Here is a 25318-nt window from a genome sequence, read left to right as displayed (position 1 = left end):
CTCTCTCTCTCTGTCCCTCTCTATCTCTGTCTCTCTCTATCTCTGTCTCTCTTTCTCTGTCTGTCTATCTCTATCGCTCTATTTCTCTCTCTGTGTCTCTCGCTGTCTCTCTCGCAGTCTATCTCTCTCTCTCTCAGTTTCTGTCTATGTCTCTCCCTCTCTCTTTCTCTCAGTATATCTCTCTCTCTGTCTCTATCTGTCTCTCTCTCTTTCTGTCTCTCTTTTTCTCTCCCTGTCTCTCTATCTCTGTCTCTCTCTCTCCTCTTTTCTCTCACACTGACGCTGTCCCTCTCTCTGTTTCTCTCTCTCTCTCTTCCTCTGTCTGTCTTTGTCTCTCTCTCTCTGTCTCACTCTATTGTCTCTCCCTCCATCTCGCTTTCTGTTTCTGTCTCTCCTCTCTCTCTCTGTTTCTCTCTGTCCCTGTCTCTCTCTCTCTCTCGTTCACTGTTTCTCTCACTCTGTCTCTCTCTGTCCCTCCCTCTCTCTCTGTCTCACTCCGTCTCTCTCTCTCGCTCTCTCTGTCCTACTCTCTCTGTCTCACTCTCTCTCTGTCTCCCTCTCTCTCTCTGTCCCTCCCTCTCTCTCTCTCTGTCCCTCCTTCTCTCTCTCTCTGTCCCTCCTTCTCTCTCTCTCTGTCCTACTCTCTCTCTCTGTCTCTGTCTCTCACTGCCCTTCTCTCTCTCTCTCACTCCGTCTCTCTGTGTACTCTCTGCCTCACTCTTTCTCTCTCTCTCTCTCTCCCTCTCCCTCTCCCTCTCCCTCTGTCTCTCTCTCCATTTCTCTCTCTGTCTGTCTCTCTCTATCACTCTCTATCTCTGTCTCTCTCTTTCTCTGTCTCCGTGTTTTTCTCTCTCTCTCTTTCTCTGTCTGTCTGTCTCTAAAGCTCTCTGTCTCTCTTTCAGTCTCTGTCTGTCTCTCACTGTCGCTGTCACTGTGTCTCTCCCTGTCTCTCTGTGTCTCTCCCATTCTGTCTCTCTCTCTCTTCTGTTTCTCTCTCTTTCACTCTCTGTCTGTCTCTCTGTCTCTCCCTCCCTCTATCTCTCTCTCGCAGTCTATCTCTGTCTCTGTCTGTCTTTCCCTCTCTCTGTCTCTCTCTTTCGCAGTCTCTGCCTGTCTCTCTCTCTCTTTCTGTCTCTCTCTCTGTCTGTGTCTCACTCTCTCTGTCTCTCTGTCTCACTCTCTCTGTCTCTCCGTCTCACTCTCTCTCTCTGCTCACTGTTTCTCTCTTTCTCACTCTGTCTCTCCGTCTCACTCTCTCTCTCTGTCTGTCTCACTCTCTTTCTGTCTGTCTGTCTGTCTGTCTGACTCCGTCTCTCTCTCTCTCTGTCTTACTCCGTCTCTCTCTCTCTCTGTCCTACTCTCTCTCTCTCTCTGCCTCACTCTCTCTCTCTCTCTGCCTCATTCTCTTCTCTCTGTCTCTCGCTCTCTCTCCCTCTGTCGCTCTCTGTCTCTCTCTCTCTTTCTATCTCTGTCTCTGGCTCTGTCTCTCTCTATCTCTGTCTCTCTCTCTCACTTTGTCTGTCTGTCTCTATCGCTCTATGTCTCTCTTTCTCTGTCTGTCTGTCTCTCACTGTCTCTGTCTCTCAAAGAACAAAGAACAAAGAAAATTACAGCACTGGAACAGGCCCTTCGGCCCTCCAAGCCTGCACCGATCCAGATCCTCTATCTAAACCTGTCGCCTACTTTCTAAGGGTCTGTATCTCTTTGCTTCCTGCCCATTCATGTATCTGTCTAGATACATCTTAAAAGACGCTATCGTGCCCGCGTCTACCACCTCCGCTGGCAATGCGTTCCAGGCACCCACCACCCTCTGCATAAAGAACTTTCCACGCATATCCCCCCTAAACCTTTCCCCTTTCACTTTGAACTCGTGACCCCTAGTAATTGAATCCCCCACTCTGGGAAAAAGCTTCTTGCTATCCACCCTGTCTATACCTCTCATGATTTTGTACACCTCAATCAGGTCCCCCCTCAACCTCCGTCTTTCTAATGAAAATAATCCTAACCTACTCAACCTCTCTTCATAGCTAGCGCCCTCCATACCAGGCAATATCCTGGTGAACCTCCTCTGCACCCTCTCCAAAGCATCTACATCCTTTTGGTAATGTGGCGACCAGAACTGCACGCAGTATTCCAAATGTGGCCGAACCAAAGTCCTATACAACTGTAACATGACCTGCCAACTCTTGTGCTCAATACCCCGTCCGATGAAGGAAAGCATGCCGTATGCCTTCTTGACCACTCTATTGACCTGCATTGCCACCTTCAGGGAACAATGGACCTGAACACCCAAATCTCTGTACATCAATTTTCCCCAGGACTTTTCCATTTACTGTATAGTTCACTCTTGAATTGGATCTTCCAAAATGTATCACCTCGCATTTGCCCTGATTGAACTCCATCTGCCATTTCTCTGTCCAACTCTCCAATCTATCTATATTCTGCTGTATTCTCTGACAGTCCCCTTCACTATCTGCTACTCCACCAATCTTAGTGTTGTCTGCAAACTTGCTAATCAGTCCACCTATACTTTCCTCCAAATCATTAATGTATATCACAAACAACAGTGGTCCCAGCACGGATCCCTGTGGAACACCACTGGTCACACGTCTCCATTTTGAGAAACTCCCTTCCACTGCTACTCTCTGTCTCCTGTTGCCCAGCCAGTTCTTTATCCATCTAGCTAGTACACCCTGGACCCCATGCGACTTCACTTTCTCCATCAGCCTACCATGGGGAACCTTATCAAACGCCTTACTGAAGTCCATGTATATGACATCTACAGCCCTTCCCTCATCAATCAACTTTGTCACTTCCTCAAAGAATTCTATTAAGTTGGTAAGACATGACCTTCCCTGCACAAAACCATGTTGCCTATCACTGATAAGCCCATTTTCTTCCAAATGGGAATAGATCCTATCCCTCAGTATCTCACTCTCCGTCTCTCTGTCTCACTCAGTCTTTCTCACTCTCTGTCTCACTCCGTCTCTCTCTGTGTCTCTGTCACTCTCACTCCCTCTCTGTCTCACACTCTCGGTCTCGCTCAATCTCTGTGTCTCACTCTCTTTCTGTCTCTGTCTCTCACTCATTCTCTCTCTGTCTCTCTCCGTCTCTCTGTCACTCTTACTCCCTCTGTGTCTCACTTTCTCTGTCTCACTCTTTCTCTCTGTCTCTCTCACTCTCTAATATTCTCTCTCTCTGTCTCAGTCTCAGTCTCTCACTGTCTCTCTCTCTCTCAGTCTCTCTCTCTCTCTGTCCCTCTCTCCACTCTCTGTCACTCCCTCTCTGTCTGTCTCTCCCTCTCTGTCTCACTGTCACACTCTCTCACTTGTCTCAGTCTCTCACTCTCTCTCTCTGTCTGTCTGTCTCTCTCTCTCTGTCTGTCTTCCTCTCTCTCTCTGTCTGTCTTCCTCTCTCTCTGTTTCTCTGTCTCACGAACACTCTCACTCTCTCTGTTTCTCTCTCTGTGTCTGTCTCACTCTCTCTCTCTGTCTGTCTCTCTCTCTCTCTGTTTCTGTCTCACGAACACTCTCACTCTGTTTCTCTCTGTGTCTGTCTCACTCTCTCTCTGTCTGGCTTCCTCTCTCTCTGTCCCTCTCTCTGTTTCTCTGTCTCACGAACACTCTCTGTCTCTCTCTGTGTGCCTCTGTGTCTCACTCTCTGTGTCTGTCTCAATCTCTCTCTCTCCATCTCTCTTTCTCTCTCTCTCTCCGTCTGTCTCACTCCGTGTCTCACACTCTCTGTCTCAGTCTCTCTCTGTCTTTCTCTCTCGCTGTCTCACACTCTGTTTCTTTATCTCTCTCTCCGTCCCTCTCTCTGTTTCTCTGTCTCACGATCTCTCTCTGTCTCCTTCTCCGTCTCGCTCTCTCTCTGTCTCACTATCTCTCTGTCACACTTTCTCTCTGTCCCTCTCTCTGTTTCTATGTCTCACTATCTCTCTCTCTCCGTCCCTCTGTCTTTCTGTTTCTCCCTCTCTGTCTCTCTCACTCTGTGTCTCTCTCTTTCTCTCCCCGTCTCAGTCTCACTGTCTCAGTCTCTAACTCTCTGTTTCTCTGTCTCACTATCACTCTCTGTCTCACTCTCTGTGTCTGTCTCACTCTCACTGTGTCTCTCCATCTCAATCTCTGTCTGTCTCTCTGTCTCTACCTCCATCTCTCTTTCTGTTTCTCTCTCTCTGTCTCTCTCGGTTAGTCTCTCTGTTTCTGTCTCTCTCTCTAACTCACTCTCTCTCTGTCTCTTTGTCTTTCTCTCTCTCTGTTTCTCTGTCCCTCTCTGTCTCTCTGTCTGTCTCTCTCTCCGTCCCTCTCTGTTTCTGTCTCACGATCTCTCTCTGTCCCCCTCTCCGTCTCGCTCTCTCTGCCTGTCTCTCCCTCTCCCTGTCTCACTCTCTCTCTGTCCCTCTCCCTCTCTGTCTTTCTCTCTCCGTTTCTCTGTCTCACTATCTCCCTCTGTCCTACTCTCTCTCTCTCTCTCTGTCACACTCTCTCTGTCTCAATTTCTCTCTGGCCCTCTCTCTCTCTTTCTCTGTCTCACTATCTCTCTGTCGCTCCGTCCCTCTCGCTTTCTGTTCTCTCCCTCTCTGTCTCTGTCTCTCTCTGTCCCTCTTTGTTTTTCTGTCTCTCTCACTATCTCTCTGTCTCCCTCTCTCTTTCTCTGTTTCTCTCCCTCTCTCTCTGACACTCACTCTCTCTGTCTCACTCTCTCCCTCTCTATCACTCACTCTGTGTGTGTCTCACTCTCTTTCTGCCTCTCTCTCTCTCTGTGTCTCTCACTCTCTTTCTCTGTCCCGCTCTCTCTCTCTCTCACACTCTCTCTGTCCCTCTCTTTGTTTTTCTGTCTCTCTCTGTCCTATTCTCTCTGACTCTCTCCCTCTCTCTTTCTGTGTGTGTCTCTCTCTGTCCCACTCTTTCTCTCACTCACTGTCTCTCTCTCTTTCTCTGCCCCTCACTCTCTGTCTCTCTCTCTCTCTCACTCTGCCTCTCTCTCTGTGTCTCTGTCGCACTATCTCTCTCTGTTTCTCTCTCTCACTATCTCTCTCGGTCTGTCTGTCCCTCTCTCTTTGACACTCACTCTCTCCCTCTGTATCACTCTCTCTCTCTCTCTCTGCCCCTCTCTCTGTTTCTCTGTGTGTCTCTCTGTTTCTCTCTCTCTCTCTCTGTCTTTCTCTCTCTCTCTCTCTGTCTCACTATCTCTCTCTCTGTCACTCAATCTCACTCTCCCTCTGTCTCTCTCACTGTCTCTCTCTCTGTCTCTGTCCCTCTTTCTCTGTTTCTATTTCTCTGTCCCTCACTATCTCTCTCTCTCACACTATCTCTCTCTCCGTCTCTCTCTCTCTGTCCCTCTCTCACTCTCTGTCCCTCTGTCTTTGTCTTTCTCTCTCTCTGTCACTCACTCTCACTCTCTGTCTCTGTCTCTCTCTCTTCCTCTCTCACACTCTCTCGGTCTCATTCTCTCTCTCTGTCTCACTGTCACTCTCTCTGTCCCTCTTTCTCTGTTTCTATCTCTCTGTCTCTCGCTGTCCCTCACTATCTCTCTGTCTCACTCTCTCTGTCCCTGTCTCTCTCACACTATCTCTCTCTCTCTCTCTCATGCCAAAGAGCCGCCAAAATCTCCCATGTTGGCGGCTCATTTAACTAGCCGGGTCGGCCCATTCCCCCCAGTCACGTTGGGGGGGGGGCAGCGGCCCATCCCTGGCAATGGTGACAGCTGCCTGTGTGCAGGCTCTGGTGCCCTTTATAAAGGGCCCCAATGAAAATATTACCTCCTCCCCATCGTCCTCTCCCCCAGGTGCCGCCTTTCTCCGACCGCGGAGTTGAAGGTGCAGGAGTGACGGCCCCTGCGCCGAATATCACGGCGGACCCGGAGGGAAGTCGATTTAAATGTATTCATTTTATTAATTTAAATATTTAAATTCCGGTTTTCTCCGTCTACCTTTTTGCCCTCAAATACTCAGATTTTTAATGTCCTTTAAGATGGCGGCCAAAAAGTCAGGTGACCTCACCCCGATTCTGCTTGGAGGCAATATGGGGGGATCTTGGTCGCCAGGGCAATAAGGAAACCAATCCCTTGTGAAAAGCAGTGTCTGCATGGGGCAACAGCTGAAGAATGATGGGTTTCACCCTCCCGAGACTTTCTGATCGTAAACAAGGAGCCCGTGACTCGGAGAATGCGAACGTGAGTGGCCACTGCTAACTCATGGAAGCAATTGGAAAGCCTGGGGTGGTTCTGCTGAAGCCAGATTTGCGGGATTTGCATAGTGGGAAAGGACAAAAGGCTACTGGCTTGTAAATCCCGATAAATTCAACAGATTTCTAGATGGCATCTACATCCAGAAGGACCGCGGGGGAGAGGCCAGTGACTTCGAGAAAAAGTCAGAGAGATACAACCCGTTGTAACTGGGAGGGATCTGGGACTTTTAACTGCAAAGCGTTCACCATCCAGGCAGAGCGTAAGATCTCGAAGTGTGGGGTGTGAGGTTTTAATAAATCAAGAAAGGAGCTCGCTCTGTAATTTGGGGTATCAGTTACTTTCAAAGTATTCTCAGATAATGGGAATATTTTTTCGTTTATTTGTGTGTGTGTGTGTGTGGGTGAGTGAGTGAGTGTGAATGTGTGTGGTCTCCTTCCATTGGAGAGATGTTTGAAGTGTGAATCAGTCAGACGCTGTGTCTCTGATCTGCTGCAGTTTGTATTTCACACCCAAAGTCAGAATTACATTTCTCCAGTGCCTTTCACCACTGCAGGACATCCCAAAGCCCTGCCCAGTCAACGCAGCACCTTTCCCCAAGTGTGCTGGCTGTTGGAATGTACGGAACGCACAGCAAGATCCCACAAACACTCCGATAACACATCGATCAGCTGATTTTAAAAAAATCACGACCAGAATCCCAGTGTCATATTAAACCCCTCGCCGAATGTAAGTCAGTCCATGACTGTCACGGTGAGCGGGAAGGGGGCGCGTCCGTGTCCTCAGCTCCCTTTCCCCGCGGTCCAGTGCAGCGAATCCCGCCGTCCTGCGGGCGAACGGCCATCGAAACCGGCTCCTCCCCGCGCGCCAGCCGTCGCTGGGCGGGCTCAGGCCCCTTGCGGGGGTGCCGAGGGCAGCTTCATCCTCAGTCTCTTCAGGGAGCACAGGAAGAATCGGGGGGGCCTGCAGACCACGTGGAGCAGGGGCTCCCCCGAGCCGCCCCCGGGTCCCGGGACGGTCAGCTCCCGGCCGTGGAGGTGAAGCGGCAGGTGGCGGCACTTGGGCTGGGTCAACCCCAAGCGCCTCAGCACGCCTTCCGGCAATTTCTGTAACAGACGGAGGTGGAGAGAGAGAGAGGAGAAATATCCGGATGTTAGCCAACAAAAGCTCCTGTTCCCGCCGAGATTCCCCCATCCAGTGACGTACCTGTGGCTGCAGGCTGCTCCAGTTTGAGTATTTGTGATCACCAAGGATCGGGCAACCAAGTCCCAGAGCCGCATGTACCCGTAGCTGGTGCTTGACTCCTGCGGAGAGAGAGAGAGAGGTGGGGGGGGGGAGAGGTGGTCACAAAGCAGAACAAGGCACAGAATAAGAGGCCATTTAACACGGAGATGAGGAGGAATTTCTTCACTCACGAGGCTGGTGAATCTTTGGGATTCTCTCCCCGCCCCCCCCAGAGGGCTGTGCAAGCCCAGTCACTGAACATGTTCAAGACACAAATCGACAGATATCAGGATACAAATGACATCAAGGGATAGTAGCATGGAGGGAGATGATCCGCTAGAATCTAACTGAATGCTGGACGGGCTGAATGGCCTACTCCTGGGACAGGTGGAGGAGGAGGGCACTTTGAACCGTTGTCACAGTCAAGGGGACTGCGCTAACGGCCATCTTGTGGAAAGGCCCAAACAGGAATACTTCAAACACAGTGACGCAACACGCAGGCATGGAGCTTAAAGAGGCCGACCTCACTGTGGGCCATCCTTGGGTGACGCCTCTCCAGGGCGAAGAGCCCTACTGATTCCGGGACCTTCAGGCCAGCGCATCAGCCCTCTGCTCTTCACATCCCAAATCCCTCCTGCTTGCCCTCCCTATCTCTGTAACCTCCTCCAGGCCCGACAACCCTCCCTATCTCTGTAACCTCCTCCAGCCCCCTACAACCCTCCCTATCTCTGTAACCACCTCCAGCCCCCTACAACCCTCCCTATCTCTGTAACCACCTCCAGCCCCCTACAACCCTCCCTATCTCTGTAACCTCCTCCAGGCCCGACAACCCTCCCTATCTCTGTAACCTCCTCCAGCCCCTACAACCCTCCCTATCTCTGTAACCTCCTCCAGTACCTACAACCCTCCCGATTTCTGTAACCTCCTCCAGGCCCGACAACCCTCCCTATCTCTGTAACCTCCTCCAGCCCCGACAACCCTCCCTATCTCTGTAACCTCCTCCAGCCCCTACAACCCTCCCTATCTCTGTAACCTCCTCCAGCCCCGACAACCCTCCCCATCTCTGTAACCTCCTCCAGCCTCTACAACCCTCCCTATCTCTGTAACCTCCTCCAGCCTCTACAACCCTCCCTATCTCTGTAACCTCCTCCAGCCCCCTACGACCCTCCGAGACCTCTGCACTCCTCCAATTCCAGCCTCTTGACCATCCCCCGATTCCCATCCCTCTACCATTGGCGGCCGTCCCTTCAGCTGCCTGGGGGCCCTGAGCTCTGGAATTCCCTCCCTGACCCTCTCCGCCTCTCTCTCTGCTCCTTAACACCGACCTCTTTGACTGAGCTTTCGATCGCCAGTCCCTGATACCCCCTCGCATGGGCTTGTGGTTAAGTTTTGCTCGATAACGCCCCTGTGAAGCACCCGAGGTACATTTCACCACATAACAGGCACTTGATAAAAAGAGTTGTTTTGCGTGTGAGGGTCTGAATGGACACCCGGTGTCAGAATCCCAGTCCTCGCCCGCTCATTAACCTGTGGTTGGCTGCAGCTCCACCAGGGCCACGGATCCAGAAGTTTCTAGAACTTTGTAGTACGTCACAGCGCTGTGAGCAGCACGACTCTGACGGACTCTCACCATCGTCCCCTCAACATCTCCAACACGGAAGAGAGGAGCCAAAGCCATCTGTATAAGAGAGAGGGAGTTTTACTCTGTATCTAACCCCGTTGTTACTTTAAGGGGGCCTTTATTCCTCAGGCCCCCTTTATAGACATATTTCTTTCAGTAACTTTATTAAAAACATAAATAAACCAAAAACTCAAATTAAAATGCCATTCTCGGCGTCGACGATGCACTCCAGTCCCTGCGGTGCCCACCGGTCGCGGAAGGCCTCAACCGTACCGGCGGACACCGCATGCTCCTTTTCCAGGGACACCCGGGCGCGAACGTAACCGCAGAAGAGGGGCAGGCAATCGGGGAGGACGGACCCCCCCGACGGCCCGCAACCTGGACCTGTGAATTGCCACCTTGGCCAGGCCCAGGAGCAGACCGACGAGGAGATCCTCCTCCCGGCCCGAGCCCCTCCGCACCGGGTGCCCAAAGATCAGGAGCGTGGGACTGAAGTGCAGCCAGAATTTGAGGAGCAGCCCCTTCAGATACTCAAATAGGGGCTGCAACCTCGCACACTCCGTATAAATGTGGAACACGGACTCGTCCAGGCCGCAGAAAGTACAGCTGGCCTGGGAGTCCGTGAACCTACTTAAAAGCCTATTGCACGGGACTGCTCTGTGCAGCACCCTCCACCCCAGGTCCCCGATGGAAAGGGGGAAGACTCCCGCGTAGAGAGACCTCCATCGGGGTTTCCCCTCGCCGCCAGATGGCAACGCGGACCGCCAGGGCGTGTCCGGCCGGCTGACGAGGGCGAGGAAGTGGAGAGTGTGCAGGAGCAGCCCGTACAGGAAACCACTCCGCGCCGATTGGAATGGCACGGAGGGCAAATCTAACCCCTGTGCTGTACCTAACCTGGGAGTGTTCGGGGACAGTGTAGAGGGAGCTTTACTCTGTATCTAACCCCCGTACTGTACCTGTCCTGGGAGTGTTTGATGGGGGACAGTGTAGAGGGAGCTTTACTCTGTATCTAACCCCCGTACTGTACCTGTCCTGGGAGTGTTTGATGGGGGACAGTGTAGAGGGAGCTTTACTCTGTATCTAACCCTCGTACTGTACCTGTCCTGGGAGTGTTTGATGGGGGACAGTGTCGAGGGAGCTTTACTCTGTATCTAACCCCCGTACTGTACCTGTCCTGGGAGTGTTTGATGGGGGACAGTGTAGAGGGAGCTTTACTCTGTATCTAACCCCCGTACTGTACCAGTCCTGGGAGTGTTTGATGGGGGACAGTGTAGAGGGAGCTTTACTCTGTATCTAACCCCCGTGCTGTACCTGTCCTGGGGAGTGTTTGATGGGGACAGTGTAGAGGGAGCTTTACTCTGTATCTAACCCCCGTACTGTACCTGTCCTGGGAGTGTTTGATGGGGACAGTGTAGAGGGAGCTTTACTCTGTATCTAACCCCCGTGCTGTACCTGTCCTGGGGAGTGTTTGATGGGGACAGTGTAGAGGGAGCTTTACTCTGTATCTAACCCCCGTACTGTACCTGTCCTGGGAGTGTTTGATGGGGGACAGTGTGGAGGGAGCTTTACTCTGCATCTAACCCCCGTACTGTACCTGTCCTGGGAGTGTTCGGGGACAGTGTCGATTGAGCTTTACTCTGTATCTAACCCCGTACTGTACCTGTCCTGGGAGTGTTTGATGGGGGACAGTGTGGAGGGAGCTTTACTCTGTATCTAACCCCCGTACTGTACCTGTCCTGGGAGTGTTCGGGGACAGTGTCGATTGAGCTTTACTCTGTATCTAACCCCGTACTGTACCAGTCCTGGGAGTGTTTGATGGGGGACAGTGTAGAGGGAGCTTTACTCTGTATCTAACCCCTGTACTGTACCTGTCCTGGGAGTGTTTGATGGGGACAGTGTAGAGGGAGCTTTACTCTGTATCTAACCCCCGTGCTGTACCTGTCCTGGGGAGTGTTTGATGGGGACAGTGTAGAGGGAGCTTTACTCTGTATCTAACCCCCGTACTGTACCTGTCCTGGGAGTGTTTGATGGGGACAGTGTAGAGGGAGCTTTACTCTGTATCTAACCCCCGTGCTGTACCTGTCCTGGGGAGTGTTTGATGGGGACAGTGTAGAGGGAGCTTTACTCTGTATCTAACCCCCGTACTGTACCTGTCCTGGGAGTGTTTGATGGGGGACAGTGTGGAGGGAGCTTTACTCTGTATCTAACCCCCGTACTGTCCCTGTCCTGGGAGTGTTCGGGGACAGTGTCGATTGAGCTTTACTCTGTATCTAACCCCGTACTGTACCTGTCCTGGGAGTGTTTGATGGGGGACAGTGTGGAGGGAGCTTTACTCTGTATCTAACCCCCGTACTGTACCTGTCCTGGGAGTGTTCGGGGACAGTGTCGATTGAGCTTTACTCTGTATCTAACCCCGTACTGTACCAGTCCTGGGAGTGTTTGATGGGGGACAGTGTAGAGGGAGCTTTACTCTGTATCTAACCCCTGTACTGTACCTGTCCTGGGAGTGTTTGATGGGGACAGTGTAGAGGGAGCTTTACTCTGTATCTAACCCCCATGCTGTACCTGTCCTGGGGAGTGTTTGATGGGGACAGTGTGGAGGGAGCTTTACTCTGTATCTAACCCCCGTACTGTACCTGTCCTGGGAGTGTTTGATGGGGGACAGTTCAGAGGGAGCTTTACTCTGTATCTAACCCCCGTACTGTACCTGTCCTGGGAGTGTTCGGGGACAGTGTCGATTGAGCTTTACTCTGTATCTAACCCCGTACTGTACCTGTCCTGGGAGTGTTTGATGGGGGACAGTGTAGAGGGAGCTTTACTCTGTATCTAACCCCCGTGCTGTACCTCTCCTGGGAGTGTTTGATGGGGGACAGTGTAGAGGGAGCTTTACTCTGTATCTAACCCCCGTGCTGTACCTGTCCTGGGAGTGTTTGATGAGTGCAGAGGGAGGGCAGTTATTCACTGACCTTAAAATGCTTCCTTGGAATGCTGACCTCCCTCTCGATGATGGGAATGTCGATGACTCCTTCAGCTGGCACTGGAACACCAACAGTAATCACCCTGAGAGAGAGAGAGAGAAACAGTGGATTAACACAGTTATACACACACAGGGAGAGAGAGACAGGGGATTAACACAGTTATACACACACACAGGGACTGAGAGACGGGATTAACACAGTTATACACACACACAGGGAGTGAGAGACAGGGGATTATCACAGTTATACACACACACACAGGGAGTGAGAGACAGGGGATTAACACAGTTATACACACACAGGGAGTGAGAGACGGGATTAACACAGTTATACACACACACAGGGAGTGAGAGACAGGGGATTATCACAGTTATACACACACACACAGGGAGTGAGAGACAGGGGATTAACACAGTTATACACACACAGGGAGTGAGAGACAGGGGATTAACACAGTTATACACACACAGGGAGTGAGAGACAGGGGATTAACACAGTTATACACACAGGGAATGAGAGACAGGGGATTATCACAGTTATACACACACACAGGGAGTGAGAGACGGGATTAACACAGTTATACACACACACAGGGAGTGAGAGACAGGGGATTATCACAGTTATACACACACACAGGGACTGAGAGACAGGGGATTAACACAGTTATACACACACACACAGGGAGTGAGAGACAGGGGATTAACACAGTTATACACACACAGGGACTGAGAGACAGGGGATTAACACAGTTATACACACACACAGGGAGTGAGAGACAGGGGATTAACACAGTTATACACACACAGGGAGTGAGAGACAGGGGATTAACACAGTTATACACACACAGGGAGTGAGAGACAGGGGATTATCACAGTTATACACACACACAGGGAGTGAGAGACAGGGGATTAACACAGTTATACACACACAGGGAGTGAGAGACAGGGGATTAACACAGTTATACACACACAGGGAGTGAGAGACAGGGGATTAACACAGTTATACACACACAGGGAGTGAGAGACAGGGGGTTAACACAGTTACTCCCCTCACTGTCCGTACCAGTATTTCTTGGTGATCTGGTGTGTTCTGAAGCGATGCTGTAGATCCTGTGCCGATTTCTCGTCCCGTGTGAGGATCATGGCACCACTAGTGTCCTTGTCCAACCGATGGCAGATGTGCAGAGGCTCTGCCTTCATGCCATGCAGCATCTTGGCAAGGATGGGCAACACCTCCAGCACACTGGTGCCCGTCCCTGGGCCAGCTGCACAGAGCAGGGGTAAAGAGTTACAAAGGTCATTCTGTGATTTACCCACTGGCTCCCCATGAATAGGGAAACTCACCCAACAAACCCTGACTCAAACACTCCCAGGACAGGTCCAGTACGGGGGTTAGATACAGAGTAAAGCTCCCTCTACACTGTCCCCCATCAAACACTCCCAGGACAGGTACAGTACGGGGGTTAGATACAGAGTAAATCTCCCTCTACACTGTCCCCCATCAAACACTCCCCAGGACAGGTACAGTACGGGGGTTAGATACAGAGTAAAGCTCCCTCTACACTGTCCCCCATCAAACACTCCCAGGACAGGTACAGTACGGGGGTTAGATACAGAGTAAAGCTCCCTCTACACTGTCCCCCATCAAACACTCCCAGGACAGGTACAGTACAGGGGTTAGATACAGAGTAAAGCTCCCTCTACACTGTCCCCATCAAACACTCCCAGGACAGGTACAGTACGGGGGTTAGATACAGAGTAAAGCTCCCTCTACACTGTCCCCATCAAACACTCCCAGGACAGGTACAGTACGGGGGGTTAGATACAGAGTAAAGCTCCCTCTACACTGTCCCCCATCAAACACTCCCCAGGGCAGGTACAGTACGGGGGTTAGATACAGAGTAAAACTCCCTCTACACTGTCCCCCATCAAACACTCCCCAGGACAGGTACAGTACGGGGATTGGCTGGTCAATTTGGAGCACTTCCTGCCAGCAATCAGGGGGAGCAGCTGCACCTGTGCTGCAGCAATTGCAGAGTGGAGAGTGGAAACTGCAGCAACTGGGGAGAGAGACTGGAGAAAGGTGAATACAGAGTGGAGGGAAACCATCAAGGAAGGCTGCAATTTTTCTGGAAAGGTGGGTGTCAGGGCACCTGAAAGACTCTGAAGTTTAAACTGTTTGGGGGAGGGAGAAGAGGCCTGAAGACTCAGGGGTGGGGCAGCCAAATCCAGTAGGGGCCCCTGTGTTTGTATTGGTGTTTGCACACAGGGAGCTCCCTCCCCACCCCAACTGCCTGCTCGGGACAGCTGGAGTTGCCCGGGTGAAGACTGTCTTGTTAAAATCAGAAGAGGAGAGTACTGGGCGGCTCCAGCCGTCCCGGGCGAAGAAGCCTCCCCCAACTGGAAGACAACAAACAGTTTTGGACTAATTGTTATAAAGGTGCTCCAACTGGCAGTTGGATCAAACATCCTTTTCAGCCTTTCTCTCCCTTCCTCCACTCAGTCGCCTCAGTCACCTATCCTCCCCATTTCCTTTACCATCCTACCCCATCCTCCTCTACTCCCACTCCACCTTGTTTAAAGTTTGCTTTTTTTTAAAAATTGTGTAAATTTGTTTTGTTTCTTGGGGGTGGACGTAGCTCTTAGACCCCATGGCAAGCCCCTCTTCGCCGGTGGCGGGGCCTTCCCGTTCATATGCTGCTGCGGCTGCTGCAGCTGCACCTGTTGCCCCGTCACCTTTTGCTTTATTAACAACGAAGCATGGGGTCAAGAGCTACGTCCACCCGAACATGACTATAGAGGCATGCGTGAAAGCAATGGCCGAGGTTGTCGGCCCTTCGGCCATTGTTGCAGCCTCTAAAATGTACGGGAAGGCAGTGTTTTTCCTGAAGACCGAGCGGGCGGTGTCCCTGGCTCTGAGCAAGGGGCTCACCGTGGGCGGGACCTTTCTGCCAGTGGACCCCCTGGAGGCCACTGCGCAAAGGCTCATTTTATCCAATGTCCCACCCTTCATCCCTGGTGAGCTCCTCCTTCCCCACCTGCACCATCTGGGGGAGGTAAAGACGGGGCTCACCCCAGTCCCGCTCGGTCTTCGGGAGAACAGCCTCCGACACGTCTACTCCTTCCGCCGCCAGTTATTCATGCAGCTGGCGCGGGAGGAGGTGACAGAGGGCCACTTCAATGTAGAATTCCAGGGGACGGCCTACCGCGTCTTCTGGACCTTGGACGGGGTGCGGTGCCATGTCTGTAAGGGGGTGGGGCATGTTCGTAAGAACTGCCCCAACCTCCCGGCTGCCAACTCCAACTCAGCGGCCCAGGGTGGCGACGCTGCACCTCCTCCCACCCCCACTACACCACCACCAGATACCATTCAGTCGGTACCGGAGGCTGTGGTTTTCACGGCCTCCGGCAGGGAGGGGGGTGACCGTCCAAGTGGAAGGAAGGCGCGGAGGAGAAATAAACATCGAGAGGCGCGTCCCCTGGATATCGTGACACTACCCGAGCCTGAGCTCAGCCCAAGGCCCGATCTCGGGAAGTCAACTTGCCCCAGGGCTGGGCTCAGGCCCAGGGTGAATAAAAAAAAGGAGAGTGTGGAGGTGGAGGCCTCTGATGATATGGAGGTCTCTGAGCCTCCGCACACAACTGGGAAAAAGAGGAGAAGGCACCCCTCCACAGAGGTAACAAGGGGCCCTGAGGCGCAGGGCCCATCTGTTGGAGGGGAGCTGTCTCCTGTTTCGGGTCCCCAGGTTTCCCCTACCGCCACCACCAAGGCTGCAAAGTCCGGGCAGGTGCTCCCAATTCCTCAGGATGGAGGGAAGGGGATGGCCCCGGTACATGAGGCCCCTACTGAAGGAGTAAGTGGGGCCCTGCTTGTGGTGGGGGAGCCTGGGGAAGCCGCCCATTCTGCCACTGCTACTGGGTCGGGTGTCCTGAATGAAGGGGAGGGCGAGGCCCCAGAGGGTCGGGCCTCCCAGCCGGAGTCCACCACCAACCAGGAGACACCCGACCCAGTTATAACTGAGAATGCTGCCCCACCTGCTGGGCCTGTGGGTGCTGGCGGAGCGGGAGATAGCCTCCTCCCTCCGCCTCCAATCTCGGCTCCGGCTGGTTTCCCGGAGTCGGGAACTTCTGTCTCCCCTGGACCACTCATTGCCCTGGGGACGGAGGTGGAGGGGGGTCCTGAGCCGCTGGTGCCTACAGGCTCCAGTTTCACAATAGAACCCAGAGAGGACTCCTCCGCCATCGATCCTGGGGGTGGGATCGTGACGGAGGCGGGACCAGCTGGCGCGGCCGGGACGTCCGCCCCACAGTGTGTGGTGGATGTGTTGGCCGCTGGCGGTGACGACCCGGAGGAGGATGGGGATTCGGTGCGGGGCACGGAGGATGATCTTGATTCCATCGCCAGTGAGGTGGTGGAGTCCCTCGTGCCTCCCACCGAATCTCCTCTCATCCCCACGGCGGAACTCCGGGATTTCCTCGCGGCTTGCAGGGGTTGCCGCAATAAAGTTCAGCTGGCCCTCGACCGTTGGTCGAATCTGGCGCTGATCATCCAGTCCGTCCGTGCCGCCCTTAAGATAGCGGCCAAGCGCGCGGACGTGAAACTGGTTGAGAGGCGCCGTTTTAATGTGTTCCTCAATGGGTTGCTGGGGGAGTGGAGGGCCAGGTGCACTTCCACTCCCTCCTCACAGTGAGCTGTTGGTGACGGGTTTTAAGTACCTTTGACATGAAGATAACCATAGCCAGCCTCAACATCAACGGCAGCAGAGGGGCTCACCGCAGATTTCACAATCTCTCAGTCCTTAGGGAAGGGAGATACGCGGTGAGCTTTCTGCAGGAAACCCACACCGTTCCGGGAGACGAAGCCACCTGGCTCCTGGAGTGGCAGGGTGGGGTCTACATGAGTCACCTCACCCCTATTTCTAGTGGGGTGGCTATCTTGTTGGCCCCGACTTTTCAGCCGGAGATCTTGGGGGTCAAGGAGCTAGTGCCGGGCCGCTTGCTCCACCTCGCCGTTCGCCTGGGTAGCGTGCCGCTCCACTTTGTGAATGTGTACGCGCCCAGGCCCGGCGCTTTGCAAGCGCGCTTCTTTGAAGAAGTGTCCGCTCTCTTGAGCTCCATCGATAGCGGCGAGTGCATCATCCTCGGGGGGGATTTTAACTGCACCCTCGAGGTGGGGGATCGCTCCGGTCCCCAGCGCGGCCAAGCGTCGGTGGAGAAGTTGAGGGGACTGATCAGCTCCCTTAACTTGGTGGACGTCTGGCGGAATCTCCATCCCGACTCCAGCGCCTTCACGTGGAGGTCTGGAGGAGGGGGGTCGCGAATCGACCGCCTCTACATTTCGCAGGCGTACGTCTCCCGCGTCTCGGCGGCCTCCATACGGCTGGTGCCGTGCTCGGACCACCGCCTGGTGTGGGCGGAGTTCACTCCGCTCCGCACGCGGGCGGGGTCCGCGTACTGGCACTTTAACAACCGGCTGCTGGAGGGCGTGCGATTTTGGGACTCGTTCTGTCGATTCTGGGCCGACTGGAGAAGGAAGCAGGGGGGCTTCCCCTCCTTGAGGCTATGGTGGGATGTGGGCAAGACTCACATCCGCGTCTTCTGTCAGGAGTACGCGAAGGGGTCGACCAAAAGGCGGGAAGCCGAGATCGGGCGCCTTGAGAGGGAGGTGCTCGACTTGGAATCCCGCCTCGGTCATGCCGTCGCGGACCCGGCCCTGTGGCAGGCGTACAAAGAGAAGAAGGGCGCGCTGAGGAACCTGCAGCTCATAGGGTCCCGAGGCGCGTACGTGAGGTCGCGGATCCAGATCCTGCAAGATTTGGACCGCGCCTCACCCTTCTTCTACTCGCTGGAAAAATGGCGGGGGGTCCGTAAGCAGCTCGTCGAGCTGCTGGCCGACGACGGATCCTCCATCACGGATCCGGAGGGAATGGGCCTCCTGGTCCGGACGTATTACAGTGCGTTGTTCTCTCCGGATCCGTCCAGTGAGGATGCGCGCAGAGTTTTGTGGGAGGACCTGCCGCAGGTCAGCCCGGAGGGCGCCGAAGGATTGGAGGCTCCGCTCACGTTGGCGGAGCTGACTGGCGCCCTCCACCAGCTCTCGAGGGGCAAATCCCCAGGGCTGGATGGGTTGACCGTGGAGTTCCTCAGGGCGTTCTGGGATGTCCTGGGGGACGATTACGCGGGGGTCCTGGGGGAAAGCCTGGCGACCGGGGAGATGCCCCTCTCGTGGCGCAGGGCGGTCATCGTCCTGCTGCCGAAGAGGGGCGATCTCCGCCTGCTTAAAAACTGGCGTCCGGTCTCCCTCCTCAGCACGGATTATAAGATCTTTGCCCGGGCTATGTCTACCCGCCTGGGCTCCGTGCTGGCCCACATGATCCACCCCGACCAGTCCTACACAGTCCCGGGCCGGTCCATCCAGGACAACATCCACCTGGTCCGGGACCTGATCCATCTTTCCCAGAGGACTGGTCAGTCGGTCGCCTTTCTCTCCCTCGATCAGGAGAAGGCGTTCGACAGGGTGGATCACGATTACCTTTTCGGGACTCTGCGCGCTTTCGGACTCGGGCCGCATTTCGTGGCCCGGGTCCGACTTTTATACGCCGCCGCAGAGTGTCTAATCAAGGTTAACGGGTCCTTGACGGCGCCCCTTCGATTTGGGAGAGGAGTGCGTCAGGGGTGCCCCATGTCCGGCCAATTGTATACCATCTGCGTGGAGCCCTTCCTGTGCCTGCTTCGCAGGAGGTTGACGGGATTGGCTCTGCGCGAGCCGGCCATGCGGGTCGTCCTCTCGGCTTACGCCGACGACGTGCTCCTCGCAATCACAGATCCCGTTGACTTGCGGAGGATGCGCGACTGCCAGCAGACCTTTTCTGCCGCGTCCTCCGCGAGGATCAATTGGGAGAAATGTTCCGGACTCCTGGTTGGTCAGTGGCGGGTGGACTCCCTGCCGGAGGAGATGACACCTTTTGCGTGGAGCACCACGCACCTCCTCTATCTGGGAGTCCACCTTAGCCCCGCTGAGGAAGCCTGGCCGGCAAACTGGCAGGAGTTGGAGGCGAAAGTCACCGCTCGGCTGGGGCGCTGGACAGGACTGCTCCGAGTGCTTTCCTACAGGGGCCGAGCGTTGGTCATAAACCAACTGGTGGCCTCCATGCTGTGGTACCGGTTGGTCACTTTGGCCCCGCCCCCTGTATTTGCCACCAAGATCCAGAAGAAACTCGTCGATTTCTTCTGGGGCAAGAGGAAACACTGGGTCTCTGCCGCAGTCCTGAGTCTCCCGATCGAGGAGGGCGGTCAGTCGCTGGTGTGCGTCCGCACCCAGGCTGCGACTCTCCGCCTTCGGACCCTGCAGAGATACCTGTACGTCGAGCGTCCTCCCAGATGGTGTGCGCTGGCGACGTATTTTTTCCGCCAGTGTCACTGCCTTCAAGACGACACGCAGCTCCCGGTGGAGTCCGTTAGCCGCGCCTCTCTGAGGGAGTTGCCTGTCTTTTACCGGAATCTTTTCCGAGTCTGGAACATGGTCGCCTCCAGTCAGGGCGCTCCCCCGCCGGCGGAGGAGAGCGCCTCGGCTGTCCGGGCGGCCGACTCCGGGGACGGTCCGGCGGGCGGAGGAGTAGCCGAAACCCCCGGGGCGCCCCTCACTGCGGGTGGCGAGGGGGCTCGGGAGTGCGGAGCGATCCCGGCCGAGCCGACCCCCGCTCGGCCGGAACTGCTCATCGGACCCAGGCCCCGAAACCCTCCTCGGGAGCTGGTCCCGCACAACCCGAGCCGCCTCTCGGAAATGCCCTCCGTGCCATTCCAATCGGCGCGGAGGGGTTTCCTGTACGGGCTGTTCCTGCACACTCTCCACTTCCTCGCCCTCGTCAGCCGGCCGGACACGCCCTGGCGGTCCGCGTTGCCATCTGGCGGCGAGGGGAAACCCCGATGGAGGTCTCTCTACGCGGGAGTCTTCCCCCTTTACATCGGGGACCTGGGGTGGAGGGTGCTGCACAGAGCAGTCCCGTGCAATAGGCTTTTAAGTAGGTTCACGGACTCCCAGGCCACCTGTACTTTCTGCGGCCTGGACGAGTCCGTGTTCCACATTTATACGGAGTGTGCGAGGTTGCAGCCCCTATTTGAGTATCTGAAGGGGCTGCTCCTCAAATTCTGGCTGCACTTCAGTCCCACGCTCCTGATCTTTGGGCACCCGGTGCGGAGGGGCTCGGGCCGGGAGGAGGATCTCCTCGTCGGTCTGCTCCTGGGCCTGGCCAAGGTGGCAATTCACAGGTCCAGGTTGCGGGCCGTCGGGGGGTCCGTCCTCCCCGATTGCCTGCCCCTCTTCCGCGGTTACGTTCGCGCCCGGGTGTCCCTGGAAAAGGAGCATGCGGTGTCCGCCGGTACGCTTGAGGCCTTCCGCGACCGGTGGGCACCGCAGGGACTGGAGTGCATCGTCGACGCCGAGAATGGCATTTTAATTTGAGTTTTTTTGTTTATTTATCTGTTTTAATAAAGTTATTTTAAAACTGTAAATATGTACATAAAGGGGGCCTGAGGGATAAAGGCCCCCTCGATGTGAAAAATATAAAAGGGGCCTGGGGTATAAAGGTCACCTTGTGGAAAAAAAAAAAAAAACGGGGGTTAGATACAGAGTAAAGCTCCCTCTACACTGTCCTCCATCAAACACTCCCAGGACAGGTACAGTACGGGGGTTAGATACAGAGTAAAGCTCCCTCTACACTGTCCTCCATCAAACACTCCCAGGACAGGTACAGTACGGGGGTTAGATACAGAGTAAAGCTCCCTCTACACTGTCCCCATCAAACACTCCCAGGACAGGTACAGTACGGGGGTTAGATACAGAGTAAAGCTCCCTCTACACTGTCCCCCATCAAACACTCCCAGGACAGGTACAGTACGGGGTTAGATACAGAGTAAAGCTCCCTCTACACTGTCCCCATCAAACACTCCCAGGACAGGTACAGTACGGGGGTTAGATACAGAGTAAAGCTCCCTCTACACTGTCCCCCATCAAACACTCCCAGGACAGGTACAGTACGGGGGTTAGATACAGAGTAAAGCTCCCTCTACACTGTCCCCCATCAAACACTCCCAGGACAGGTACAGTACGGGGTTAGATACAGAGTAAAGCTCCCTCTACACTGTCCCCCATCAAACACTCCCAGGACAGGTACAGTACGAGGGTTAGATACAGAGTAAAGCTCCCTCTACACTGTCCCCATCAAACACTCCCCAGGACAGGTACAGTACGGGGGTTAGATACAGAGTAACGGTCCCTCTGCACTGTCCCCCATCAAACACTCCCAGGACAGGTACAGTACGGGGGTTAGATACAGAGTAAAGGTCCCTCTACACTGTCCCCCATCAAACACTCCCAGGACAGGTACAGTACGGGGGTTAGATACAGAGTAAAGGTCCCTCTACACTGTCCCCCATCAAACACTCCCAGGACAGGTACAGTACGGGGGTTAGATACAGAGTAAAGGTCCCTCTACACTGTCCCCCATCAAACACTCCCAGGACAGGGACCACCTCACTCCCCAGCACACCATGCTCTGAGTTTCATACCTTCCATTGGGACTCCGTAAGGCTTGTCAACAACCACCAGCTCGTCATCGCGAAAAAGAATCCCGTTCTTGAGGACCTTTGCGAGTACGTTGGGGTGAACCCGCTGCAGGCGCTGGCTCAGACGTTTCAGCTCCCGGACGCGCCCAGACAAGGGGGTCTCCGCAGTCCCGGCCTGGATGGGAACAAGAGTATTATCCGCCATCAGCAACCGCTCACACAGTGTGTAACCTCAACCAGAGCCCCGGGGTGGCAGAATGCAGGAAAGGTTGGAGGAGCTGGAGGAGGTTACAGAGATAGGGAGGGTCGTCGATGCTGGAGGAGGTTACAGAGATAGGGAGGGTTGTCGGGGCTGGAGGAGGTTTCAGAGATAGGGAGGGTTGTAGTGACTGGAGGAGGTTACAGAGATAGGGAGGGTTGTAGGGGCTGGAGGAGGTTACAGAGATAGGGAGGGTTGTCGGGGCTGGAGGAGGTTACAGAGATAGGGAGGGTTGTCGGGACTGGAGGAGGTTACAGTGATAGAGAGGGTTGTCGGGACTGGAGGAGGTTACAGTGATAGGGAGGGTTGTCGGGACTGGAGGAGGTTACAGTGATAGGGAGGGGTGTAGGGGCTGGTGGAGGTTACAGAGATAGGGAGGGTTGTAGGGGCTGGAGGAGGTTACAGAGATAGGGAGGGTTGTAGGGGCTGGAGGAGGTTACAGAGATAGGGAGGGTTGTAGGGGCTGGAGGAGGTTACAGAGATAGGGAGGGTTGTAGGGGCTGGAGGAGGGTACTGAGATAGGGAGGACGGAGCGAGGGGTCATGGAGTGATTTGAAAACGAGAATGAGAATTTTTAAATCGAGGTTACCGGACTGGGAGCCGGTGTAGGTCTGCGAGCACAGGGGGACTCGGTGCGAGTTCGGACATGGGGGGATCAGCAGGAGTTTTGGGATGAGCTGAAGTTTACAGAGGGTGGAATGTGGGAGAGCAGCCGGGAGAGTGTCGGAATAGTTAAGTCTGGAGGGGAACGAAGGCACGGGTGAGGGCTTCAGCAGCTGCTGAGCTGAGAGGGTGTGGGGAGTCGGGGCGACGCTCCGGAGGGGGGGAATGGGCGATGTTCCGGAGGGGGATGAAATGGGCGACGTTCCGGAGGGGGGGATGAAATGGGCGACGTTCCGGAGGGGGGGATGAAATGGGCGACGTTCCGGAGAGGGGGATGAAATGGGCGACGTTCCGGAGGGGGGGATGAAATGGGCGACGTTCCGGAGGGGGGGATGAAATGGGCGACGTTCCGGAGGGGGGATGAAATGGGCGACGTTCCGGAGGGGGGGGGGGGTGAAATGGGCGACGTTCCAGAGGGGGGGGGGGTGAAATGGGCGACGTTCCGGAGGGGGGGGTGAAATGGGCGACGTTCCGGAGGGGGGGGAAATGGGCGACGTTCCGGAGGGGGGGGTGAAATGGGCGACGTTCCGGAGGGGGGGTGAAATGGGCGACGTTCCGGAGGGGGGGAAATGGGCGACGTTCCGGAGGGGGGCGAAATGGGCGACGTTCCGGAGGGGGGGGGATTGGGCGACGTTCCGGAGGGGGGGGATTGGGCGACGTTCCAGAGGGGTGGGATTGGGCGACGTTCCAGAGGGGGGGAATTGGGCGACGTTCCGGAGGCAGGGGAAATGGGCGATGTTCCAGAGGGGGGGGATTAGGCGACGTTCCAGAGGGGGGGGATTGGGCGACGTTCCGGAGGGGGGGGATTGGGCGACGTTCCAGAGGGGTGGGATTGGGCGACGTTCCAGAGGGGGGAATTGGGCGATGTTCCAGAGGGGGGGGATTGGGCGACGTTCCGGAGGCAGGGGAAATGGGCGATGTTCCAGAGGGGGGGGATTGGGCGACGTTCCAGAGGGGGGGATTGGGCGACGTTCCAGAGGGGGGGGATTGGGCGACGTTCCAGAGGGGGGGGATTGGGCGACGTTCCGGAGGGGGGCGAAATGGGCGACGTTCCGGAGGGGGGGGATTGGGCGACGTTCCGGAGGCAGGGGAAATGGGCGATGTTCCAGAGGGGGGGGATTGGGCGACGTTCCAGAGGGGGGGATTGGGCGACGTTCCAGAGGGGGGGGATTGGGCGACGTTCCAGAGGGGGGGGATTGGGCGACGTTCCAGAGGGGGGGGATTGGGCGACGTTCCGGAGGGGGGGGATTGGGCGACGTTCCAGAGGGGGGGGATTGGGCGACGTTCCGGAGGGGGGATTGGGCGACGTTCCGGAGGGGGGGATTGGGCGACGTTCCAGAGGGGGGGGATTGGGCGACGTTCCAGAGGGGGGGGATTGGGCGACGTTCCGGAGGGGGGGGATTGGGCGACGTTCCGGAGGGGGGGATTGGGCGACGTTCCAGAGGGGGGGGATTGGGCGACGTTCCAGAGGGGGGGGATTGGGCGACGTTCCGGAGGGGGGGGATTGGGCGACGTTCCGGAGGGGGGGGAAATGGGCGACGTTCCGGAGGGGGGGGAAATGGGCGACGTTCCAGAGGGGGGGGAAATGGGCGACGTTCCAGAGGGGGGGGATTGGGCGACGTTCCAGAGGGGGGGGATTGGGCGGTCTCCGGCGGATATGTGGTCGGAATCTCATCGCGGGGTCATCAGTTGGCACTGTCAAGGCAGAGAGACAATGACCCATCACCTCCGACCCCTCTCTCCACTGGACCTCCGACCCCACTCTCCACAGGCTCCCCCGACCCCATTCAGCCACCTCCTCCCCCGCTAGAGAGGGGGAAGCGGCGACACATTAACTTCCTCGCCCTGGAACCTTCCAGAACCTCCAAGACCCTCATCGCAGGGTTGACCAAATGGTCAAGCCGCCATCTTGATTGACCCCACGGCTGATGTCACGACGTCAAGACCATCTGACGTCAGCCCGACACACAGGCAGGCGAGTTGACGTAATCGGGTCACACACAAGGCGGGACTACGTCAGAGTCGCACGTGCACAGGCGAGTTGACGTCACCGCGCCAGGCCCCCGCCCTCCCTCCAGCGTGCTGACGTCACCTGCGGCCGGCCATCCGCCTCCCTCCGGAGCTTCGCCGCCACTTCAGCCGCCGTCAGCCGAGCCGACCCCGGCTCGCCCGCACGGTGCTGCCCGGAGCCCGAGAGCAGCCCCTTGCTGCTGGCCCCCCATCCCGGACCCCATCCCGCTCTCGCTCTGAACCGCCAGAGACACCACGCCGCCGCCATCGACCCCACTTCCGCTGCTTGGGGGCTCACTTCCGGCGCTCGTTATTGTCGTCAGAGGCCCCCCGCCCACACTCCACAAACCCCGCCCCCATCTACCCAAACTCCTCCCCCCGACCCCAAACCCCGCCCCCATCTCTCCAAACCCCACCTCCCTCACCCCAGTCCCCGCCCCCAACTCGCCAAACCCCGCCCCATCTCTCCAAACCCCGCCCCCATCTCTCCAAACCCCACCTCCCTCACCCCAGTCCCTGCCCCATCTCTCCAAACCCCACCTCCCTCACCCCAAACTCCGCCCCATCTCTCCAAACCCCACCTCCCTCACCCCAAACCCCGCCCCCATCTCTCCAAACCCCACCTCCCTCACCCCAGACCCCGCCCCCATCTCTCCAAACCCCACCTCCCTCACCCCAGTCCCCGCCCCATCTCTCCAAACCCCACCTCCCTCACCCCAAACTCCGCCCCATCTCTCCAAACCCCACCTCCCTCACCCCAAACCCCGCCCCATCTCTCCAAACCCCGCCCCATCTCTCCAAACCCCACCTCCCT

At 56.0% G+C, this 25318-nt stretch overlaps 1 protein-coding gene across 1 annotated transcript; it reads right to left on the bottom strand.

The window, feature by feature from the left end:
- Window positions 1-6669: 6669 nt before the first annotated feature.
- On the bottom strand, window positions 6670-24801 carry LOC137363412 (pseudouridylate synthase RPUSD4, mitochondrial-like). Its single transcript, XM_068027232.1, has 7 exons — window positions 24587-24801; window positions 21576-21747; window positions 13072-13273; window positions 11998-12091; window positions 8938-9088; window positions 7393-7490; window positions 6670-7292 (listed from the first exon to the last, which is right to left on the bottom strand). Exons 1-7 carry the CDS (start codon window positions 24770-24772, stop codon window positions 7074-7076), a joined length of 1122 nt encoding a protein of 373 aa, XP_067883333.1. The 5' UTR covers window positions 24773-24801; the 3' UTR covers window positions 6670-7073.
- Window positions 24802-25318: the final 517 nt, after the last annotated feature.

The sequence above is a fragment of the Heterodontus francisci genome, unplaced genomic scaffold, assembly GCF_036365525.1.
Source record: "Heterodontus francisci isolate sHetFra1 unplaced genomic scaffold, sHetFra1.hap1 HAP1_SCAFFOLD_823, whole genome shotgun sequence".
Classification (NCBI taxonomy): Eukaryota; Metazoa; Chordata; class Chondrichthyes; order Heterodontiformes; family Heterodontidae; genus Heterodontus; species Heterodontus francisci.
This window is presented reverse-complemented; position numbering and strand designations above follow the sequence as displayed.

Coding starts and splice junctions, on each gene's coding strand:
- LOC137363412 (XM_068027232.1), bottom strand. CDS start 24,772: ATGGCGGCGGCGTGGTGTCTCTGGCGGTTCAGAGCGAGAGCGGGATGG. Junction 21,748..24,586: donor AGGCGGATGGCCGGCCGCAG/GTGACGTCAGCA, acceptor GTTCCCATCCAG/GCCGGGACTGCGGAGACCCC. Junction 13,274..21,575: donor TTACGGAGTCCCAATGGAAG/GTATGAAACTCA, acceptor TGCTCTGTGCAG/CTGGCCCAGGGACGGGCACC.